This window comes from Gracilinanus agilis, chromosome 1 (genome assembly GCF_016433145.1).
Source record: "Gracilinanus agilis isolate LMUSP501 chromosome 1, AgileGrace, whole genome shotgun sequence".
NCBI classification, from domain to species: Eukaryota; Metazoa; Chordata; class Mammalia; order Didelphimorphia; family Didelphidae; genus Gracilinanus; species Gracilinanus agilis.
Window position 1 is genome coordinate 769,545,213 of NC_058130.1, and position 9,537 is coordinate 769,554,749.

The following is a 9,537-nucleotide window of genomic DNA, read 5'->3' on the forward strand; positions in this document are numbered from 1 at the left end:
GACAAAACCAGTGGAAATGTGCGTTGGCCATGGGTGGGGGGAGTGTGGGGGGTGAAGGGGAAAGTAGGAGCATGAATCATGTAACCATGTTAAAAATGAATATTAATAAATGTTTAAATTTAAAAAACAAAAGCAAAAACAAAAACAAAAACAAAAACTTGATCAAAAATTCCTTTTCCAAAATTCAAGATCTGTTGTCCAATGGTCTGACTGGAATTCAAGCAAAAGTTTGTTCTCTGAATAGATTCAGTGTTTTTTACTACTGGGAAAGGATCGATTTTTTTTTTTTTTTTCAGCAAATCTCCCCATTGATTTAGAGATCTGAGATGGAAAGATTAGCTCTTCCTTCAATTAACATGACTGCTTTAACCGTTACGTTCTCAATCCTATTTCTTCTCACTATTTCTTCTTTTTTGAGCTGGAAGGGACCTCAGAAGCCATTGGGTCCAATGACTATATTTTACAAATGAGGAAACTGAGGCCTAGACTTGCTCAGTCCTCCAGGTAGCTGGAGGCAGAGCCCTTTGCTCTTTCCTCTATGCCAACCCATCTCCCCAGTGCATTGGCTATTTACTAACATCTCGGGCAAGGAGAACACTGCGGCAGCCTGGGATTTGCTAATAAGATCGTCTTCGAGAAACATGGAAGTCTTTCGTGGCACGTGGTCATAGGAATACATTCACGGGAACCCAGAGCACGTAGGGGGAAATAACACGGGTACCAAAAAGCCTCTTACCATATAAACCACAGCAATAAAGTTGTCCATCTAAATTGGGGTGTGAAAAGGTCCCTAATTTTGCCTCGGTCTTCCTGTTTCAAAACAAAGACAAATTCTGTTTACATTTCTGAACTCAAAAGAAGGCGGCTTTCTGAAAGGGGGGAGGGATAAGTTTATTGGCTAAAATCAGTGGGAGTGACAGATTCCAGAGGAAATGCCACCTAGCCTAGGCTTTGTGGTATGTGGGAAATAAATATTCAGATCCAACCTGCAAAGATCCAAAGTCTACTCTAGGCAGCAAATATCGACTCTTGTTCATCCTGTTTTGTTTTTTTTTTAACTTATCCTTACTGTCTGTCTTAATTACAATTGTAAGACAGAAGGACAAGGGCAAAGCAAAGGGGGTTAAGTGACTTTCCCAGGGTCACACAACTAGGAAGTTTCTGAAGCCAGATTTAACTCTGGTCCTTCTGACTCCAGGTCTGAACCACTTAGCCGACCCTGAGACCTGCGGGACAGGACAAGCCTTTTCTTTCAAGGAGCCTGGAAAATTGAACCTTGAGAAGGTTCTGAAATGACGAGTTCATACATTTAGAGCCCAAATATACCTAATCCAACTCATTCATTTTAAGATGAGGAAACTGAGGTCTGGAGAGGTTATATAACTTTTCCCTGAATCTTACAGGCAGTAAACAGTAGAACTGGGATATGCCCCCGGGTGCTCAGACTCCCAATCCAGCTCTCTTTCCATTCCCATCCCCCCCAATCCCAATCAGTGACAGAACACTCAGGACCAGGGTCAGGGCACTGACCTGTCTAGAAATGATCAGTTTCCCCAGGGGCATTGGTGCACCATTCTCTGTGGCGATCCTCTTCAAGGTGGCGATAGCCTTTTCCTGGTTCCCCGACAGCACGTCATACCTTGCACTCTCAGGAAGCCACTGGGAAGGCAGAGGGGATCAACCCCCAAGGAAAGTCAGGGTGAGGCCAGCCACTGACTCTCTGCTGGGCCCCAATATCTGGGCCTGCTGTCTGATCTCCAGGCCCATCCCAGGCAGGGCCCTGGTAACAGTGACCACCAACGGGCCTCCGAAAGTGATCTTAGACCCTCCTTTGACCAGGAAGCCTCTTAAGGGCAGACACCAATTCATTGTTTTCTTTGTACTTCCTCTGTGTGTTACATGGTACCTGGTAAGCATTTAATGCGGATTGATGGGGTTTGGGATACCCGACTAAGCAAGGAAAAATGAGAAATCAAAGACATCCGGAGTTGAAACTTTTGGCCACAATCAAATAGGATGATGTGAGTTAAGAAAGTTGTGATGCTGGAGATGGCAGGATTGCCAGTAAGTTAATTCATTTACTTTATCTATCTATCTGTCTGTCTGTCTATCTATCTATCTATCTATCTATCTATCTATCTATCTATCTATCTATCTATCTATCTGTCTGTCTATCTATCTATCTATCTGTCTATCTATCTGTCTATCTATCTATCTATCATCTGTTTGTCTATCAGTCCACCCATCATCCATCCATCCATCTATGTCTACCTATTGGTTCATCCATTTATCTATCTATCTATCTATCTATCTATCTATCTATCTATCTATCTATCCATTTGTCTGTCTGTCTGTCTATGTCTATCTATCCATTTGTCTGTCTATCTCTCTATCTGTCTGTCTATCATCTGTCTGTCTATCTAGCTATCTATTATCTGTCTATCAGTCCATCTATCTATCTCTTGATCCATCTGTCTATTTCTCTATCTATCCATCCATCCTCCGATATCTATTTATCGGTCCATCTGTTTATCTATCTATCATCTATCTGTCTGTTTATCTAGTTATCATCTATCTGTCTGTCTATCTATCTATCTATCTATCCATCTGTCTTTCGATATATCTATCTATATGTCTGTCTGTCTTTCTGTTTATCTGACTGTCCATCTATCCATCTGTCTGTCTATCTATATGTCTGTCTATCTATCTATTTGTCTATCTATCTGTCTGTCTTTCTGATTATCTGTCTATCTATCTGTCTGTCTTTCTGTTTACCTGATTGTCTGTCCATCTATCAATCTGTCTGTCTGTCTATCTATTTGTCTTTCTATCTGTCTATCTATTTATCTGACTGTCTGTCCATCTGTCCATCCATCTATCTATCCATCCATCCATCTATCTATCTATCTATCTATCTATCTATCTATCTATCTATCTATCTATCTATCTATCTTCACTCTTGCCTTCCATTTTCTTTTCTTTTTCTTTTTTAAAACCTTTATCTTCTATCTTAGAATCAATTCTGTATATTGGTTCCAAGGCAGAAGAGCAATAAGGGCTAGGCAAATGGGCTTAAGTGACTTGTTCAGGGTCATCCAGCTTGGAGGTCTTTGAGGTCAGATTTGAACCCCAAACCTCCTCTATGCCTGACTCTCAATCCACTGAGCCACCTAGCTGCCCCCTTGCCTTCTATTTTAGAATCAATACTGTGTATTGGTTCCAAGGCTAAGCAATAAGGGTGAAGTGACTTGTCTAGGGTCATATAGTTAGGAAGTATCCGAGGCCATATTTGAACCCAGGACCTCCTCTCCCTAGGCCTGGCTCTCAAACCACTGAGCTACCCAGCTGCTTTTATCATCAAGACTAATCATTTGCTTTTTTTTTTTAAACCCTTAACTTCCATCTTAGAATCAATACTGTGTAATGGTTCTAAGGCAGAAGAGTGGTAAGGGCTAGGCCATGGGGGTCAAGTGACTTGCCCAGGGTCACACAGCTAGGAAGTGTCTGAGGCCAGACTGGAACCCAGGACCTCCTGTCTCTGAGCCTGGCTCTCCATCCACTGAGCCACCCAGCTACTCCTTGCCACCATTTAAAACTTGCTGTTTACATGGTCCTTTGGGGTATATAAAGCTTTTTGTTCATATTATTTCATTTTGGCCTCCCCACTATCCCATGGTGAGGTATTATCTTTTCCATTTTTCAGAATCAAGGCACATTGATTGTCTTTCACAATAAAAAAAATAGAGTTTTAATGATTTTCTAATAATTCTTTCTAATTCGGGCAGAATTCTGGGTATGAGCGTGTGTGCGTTTCCCTGTGAACGTGCGTGTGCTTGACACGCTCATTCCAGTGCAGACGGTTCCTGAAAAATAACAACACGAGAGCCGGCAGCGGCAGAGAATGGCTTCCACCACACGGAGTCCAGGAGGAAGGCACGGGCTCCCCGGTAACATGGCTTTGGGAGCCTCTGAGCCCCACGACAAATGGGATCGCCAAGGCAGATCCGTCTGAGAAGGCCTGCTGCATCCTTGCTCCAAGCACAATCTATGGATCTGCCCTGGGTATGCCGCAGCCTGCTCCGATCTAGTCCTGGCCCCAAACGCCTCTGGAGGCTCCCAGAGCTCCCTCCCTGCCTCAGTGTTGTGTGGGAAGGGCCGTACCGAAGGCACGGATCGGATCCGCCTGCTGGTTCTGGGGTGGGCACTCTAACAGCCCTGGAAGTCCTTCTGAAGCCCCGGAACAATAGAACTGGGCTCAGCAAGACGAATTCCTTAAAATAGGAAACTGCCAGATGGCAGGCTAGAGGGAGCTCCTCCCCGCCCCGGCTTTGCTTCTACCCCTCTCTCCAGAGGGGGATCTCAGCCAGGGTGGCTGGTGGCAGTTGCCCCATCGGTGCCCCTGGTGTCTCATCAGGAGGTGTCTTCTGACCCAGGGATGCTGTAAGAACCTTCGGGTAATCTGAGAACCAGGCTCGGCACCCAAGGGAGGGACAGAGGCCTCAGCACCGTGCGTGCTGCCTGCCTGGAGGCAGAGCAGACACCGTAGTCAGGAAGGCAGGTGTCTGCTGGGGATTTATTTGTATTGAGTTTGCTCTTTAGTTCCACCAAGAAACGAATACCCAGTCAGGAGACATTCGTTTGTAAAAGGCTTGGTAGATGGAGCGTGACTGCTTGTAGAAAGACTAAATGGCATTTTCACAGAAGGGCGGAAGCCTTCCAGCCAATCCCCAAAGCAACATAGGAATCAAGGGGAGAGATGTTGGACCTGGTGCGGGGGGGCTGGGAGGGAAGAGGAGGAAACATTAGGTCCCTTTGGACCCTCTGACTCTACTCCACAGTGCTCAGGACAGGGAATGTCAGAGACAGGAGGGGGCTTAGAACAGGGAATGTCAGAGCTCAGAAGGACCTAGAACAGGGACTAACAGAACTGGGAAGGATCTAGAAATGACATGTCAGAACTGGGAGGGGTTTAGAACAGGGAATGTCAGAGCTGGGAAGGACCTAGAACAGGGAATGTCAGAACAGAGAAGGATCTAGAACATGGCATGCCAGAACTGGGAGGAGGCTTAGAACCAGAAATGTCAGAACTGGGAAGGATCTAGAACAAGGAATGTCAGAATTAGGAGGGAGCTTAGAATAGGAAATGTCAGAGCTGGGAAGGATCTAGAACATGGCATATCAGAGCTGGGAGGAGGGCTTAGAACAGGGGGTGTCAGAGGTGGAAGGAGCCTTAGAACAGGGAATATCAGAACAAAGAAGGATCTAGAACGTGGCACGCCAGAACTTGGAGGAGGCGTAGAACCAGGAATGTCAGTGCTAGAAGCGACCTAGAACAGGGAATGTCAGAACTGAGAAGGATCTAAAACATGGCATGCCAGAATTGGGAAAGAGCTTAGAACAGGGAATGTCAGAGCTTGGAATGACCTAGAACAGGGAATATCAGAACAGAGAAGGATCTAGAACATGGCATGCCAGAAACTGGGAGGAGGCTTAGAACCAAGAATGTCTGAGCTGGGAAGGACCTAGAACAGGAAATGTCAGAAACTGGGAGGGGGCTTAGAACCAGGAATGTCAGAACTGGGAAGGATCTAGAACAAGGAATGTCAGAACTGGGAGGGAGCTTAGAATAGGAAATGTCAGAGCTGGGAAGGATCTAGAACATGGCATGTTAGAGCAGGGAGGAGGGCTTAGAACAGGGGATGTCAGAGGTGGAAGGAGCCTTAGAACAGGGAATATCAGAACAGAGAAGGATCTAGAACATGGCATGTCAGAACTGGGAGGGGCTTAGAACAGGGAATGTCAGAGCTAGGAAGGACCTAGAACAGGGACTAACAGAATTGGGAAGGATCTAGAAATGGCATGTCAGAACTGGGAGGGGTTTAGAACAGGGAATGTCAGAGCTGGGAAGGACCTAGAACAGGGAATGTCAGAATGGAGAAGGATCTAGAACATGGCATGCCAGAATTGGGAAAGAGCTTAGAACAGGGAATGTCAGAGCGGGGAAGGACCTAGAACAGGGAATGTCAGAGCTGGGAAGGACCTAGAACAAGGACTAACAGAACTGGGAAGGATCTAGAAATGGCGTATCAGAACTGGGAGGGGCTTAGAACAGGGAATGTCAGAGCTTGGAATGACCTAGAACAGGGAATATCAGGACAGAGAAGGATCTAGAATATGGCATGCCAGAACTGGGAGGAGGCTTAGAACCAAGAATGTCTGAGCTGGGAAGGACCTAGAACAGGGAATGTCAGAACTGGGAGGGGGATTAGAACCAGGAATGTCAGAGCTGGGTAGGATCTAGAACATGGCATGTCAGAGCTGGGAGGAGGGCTTAGAACAGGGGATGTCAGAGGTGGAAGGAGCCTTAGAACAGGGAATATCAAAGCCTTTACCCTTCTTTATATCCTCTGACCCCAGGAGGGCACCTAGCACATAACAGGTGCTTAATAATTGCTCACTGACTTGATTCAGAGCTGGGAGAGACCTTAGAAGATAGAATATTGATATGAGAGTTGGAATAGATATGGGTCCACCTTGCTTGTTTTCCAGAAGCCCAGTGTGGGGGGGATGTGACTTGCCCCAAGTCACAGAAGCAAGTTAGTGTCAGGGCACAGACCAGGTCCTGAACCCTACCCCAGGCTCTTGCCCTGGCATGGCAGTGCCTTCATGATGGGGGCTCAGCTAGTCCCCATGTACTCAGCTCACTTCCCATCCCTGCAACAAAGATGGAGAAAAGTTGGATGGACCCTAAAAGGAACCCGCAGATTTGTATGAATGGAAACACAAGTGAATCGAGCAGAACCAGGGGAAGAGTTTCTCCAGTAACAACAGATGGCAAAGGCTTGGGAACTTTACCCACCATCGTGACCAACATCCACTCCAGAGGACTCCTGATGGAACTTCCACCCACTTCCAGAGAGAGAAGCCAAGGCCCGAAAGGGCAGATGGAGCCCATTTGCTTGGGACATGGCCGATTCAGGAATTTGTTTTGTTTGACCACCCAGGTTTGTGACAAGGCAAATTTGTTCTCCTTTCTTTTTCAATTTGGAAGTGAAATGTCAAAAGCCGATTTTAGTTGACTGAAAAAAATTAAATTTAGAAAAATAAAGAAATACCTACAAAGCACAAGATAGCAAACAGAAGAAGAGGGACAGCAGAAAGGATCAGCAGCCAGCGCCACCCCAGGCTGGGCATCACAAACACCGCCAGGACGACTTCAAACACCGTCCCGATGGCCCAGAACACCTGCCACAGGAGAATCAAAATCAGAGGTAAGTAAGAGGCTACCTTAGGAGCAGCTAGGGGGCCCAGTGCATAGAGGGTCAGGCCTGGAGTCAGGAAGACCTGAGTTCAACTGCAGCCTCAGACACTTGCCAGCTGAATGACCCTGAGCAAGTCACTTCACCCTATTTGCATCAGTTTTCTGTAAAATGAGCTGGAGAAGGAAATGGCCAACCACTCTAGTATCTCTGCCAAGAAAACCCCAAATGGGGTCATGGAGAATTGGACACGACTGAAAAAGGACTTAACGACAACAGAAGTTGGGTGTTTAGAGCAGTTGGGATGAGCTGGAAAGTGGTAACGGTCCATGTGACAACAGCTGCTATCTATATTTAGGGGGTAGGATTATAGAACTAGAGGTGGAAGGGGCTTGAGAGATGATGTAGTTGAACCTCCTTCATTTTATACATAAGGAAACTGAGACCCACTAAGATTAAGGGACTTTCTTCAGTTAACACAAGTAGTAAAGAGTTGAGCTAGGATTTGAACCCAGCTCCTGTGGCTCCAAGTTCAGGGTGGCCAGTGTGCTCAGAAGGGTGAGAACAAGTATGAGGGTCAGTGGAGATGGGAAGGTCAGCTGGTTGGGATGGCCAAAATAAAGAGAAGAGGGGAGAGAGAGAGAGGAAGATACCTGGGAACTTTAACGTAACAAGCAAGCTAATTAATTTAAAAATTTTCAACCCTTATCTTCCATCTTAGAATATTGTGCATCAGTTCTAAGGCAGAAAAGCAGTAAGGGAGTGTCTGAGGCAAGATTTGAACCCGTGACCTCCTGGCTCTAAGTCTGACCCTCAGTCCCCTGAGCTACCTAGCTGACACCAAATTAATTTAATTAAAAAAAAATTAAGAGGATGATCACTGTGGGTAGGCTGTCAGGATGTATAAGGAGGGACCATAGGGAAAGCAGAGTGCTGTCACTGTTGTTCAGTTAGGTGCCAGGCAGAACATGCCCCTAGGTTTTCTTCCTGAAGCTGCTATGGGGTCCTAGGGAAAGGGATAGGGAAGGGGAGTTTCCTCCTCCCATTTCTCAGTAACATTTTGCCTGAGATCATCCAGATGGGGTGTGGAAGACCTGCTCCAAAGTGGCCAAATATGAAGCACTGATTCAAAATGTAAAATTGGAGGGGGAGACAAAGAAATGGAAAGGAGCATGGGTTTTAGAGCTCCTCCAGTCCCATACCCTCATTTTACAGATGAGTAAACTGAGGCACAGAGCAATTAAATAAACTTCTTTAAGGACTCAAAGCCTTTGAGTTGGAAGGGATCTGAAAAAGTTTCTTGACCAGCTCCTCCTTTTATAGATGAGTAAACTAAGAAAAAGGAGGAGAATTAACTTATTCAAGGTCACATTACTTATAAGTGACAGAGTCAGGCTTTGAACTCAGATCCTCTTATTCCAAACTCAGAGTTTTTCACCCCAGACCCCATTGTTCTCCAGGATCACTCAAAACTGTCCCTCTCAGATCTGCTACTTCTTCATAAAATTAATCAATCAGGAACCATCTAAGTTAATCCTGAAATTTTATAGAAAAGGAAACTGAGGCCCCCAGGGGTAAAGTGGTTTTGTCCAGTCGCATTGCCAATAAGAATCCTTTTGCAACTCAAATCACTGATCATTTGTAATTTGGGATATATTTACTGAGTTTTCTTAAAGCAGAATTGACCCCCATTCCATGTTTTCCCCTGCTCACACTACAGGGTAGGCCGTAACTTGTCTCAGAAAGCAAGAGGGGATTGAATGGAAGGCCACTGCTTCTGGGGATGGAGGGATGGAGATGGGGGGAACTTGAGGTGAAGAGTCAGGGGCCCTGAGAATGGTTGCTAGCTGAGTCATCCAGCAGCCTCTTCCCTAGATGTCTGAGCTGAAACTCCATACCTCTATCAATAGGATGCACTTGGCTCTGGCCTTCATTGGGAGGAACTCAGCATACAAAGTCACCCTGTGGAAAAGAAATTCAGAAAAAGCTGGATTAATGATTGGGGGAGGGGGGAGGGGGAAAGGCTGGGGAAGTGTCCATCAATGATTGGCTCTGGGACTCCTCAGACTGAAATATCCTTCCCCCGCCCCCTCCTGCTGTTTTGCATTGTCTGCTTCTGTTAGAATGCTAACATCTGGAGGACAGGCCCAGTCTTGTTTTTCTATTTGTACTCATAACTCAGGACGGTGCTTGACACATAGAAAGCACTTAATGAGTGTTTTTTTTTCTTCCTTCCTTCCCTCCTTCCTTCCTTCCTTCCTTCTTCCCTTCCTTCCTT

The 9,537-nt window shown here is 45.9% G+C and overlaps 1 protein-coding gene across 1 annotated transcript in view; it reads right to left on the reverse strand.

The window, feature by feature from the left end:
• LOC123256905 (SV2 related protein) overlaps window positions 1-9,537 on the reverse strand; it is a 108,202-nt gene that overhangs the window by 24,787 nt on the left and 73,878 nt on the right. Inside the window, exons 7-10 of the mRNA XM_044685460.1 lie at window positions 9,158-9,221; window positions 7,120-7,245; window positions 1,531-1,659; window positions 737-810 (exon numbers count right to left, since the gene is read on the reverse strand). Of these exons, the coding sequence (XP_044541395.1) occupies window positions 737-810; window positions 1,531-1,659; window positions 7,120-7,245; window positions 9,158-9,221 (393 nt within the window). The remainder of the gene's footprint in view (window positions 1-736; window positions 811-1,530; window positions 1,660-7,119; window positions 7,246-9,157; window positions 9,222-9,537) is intronic.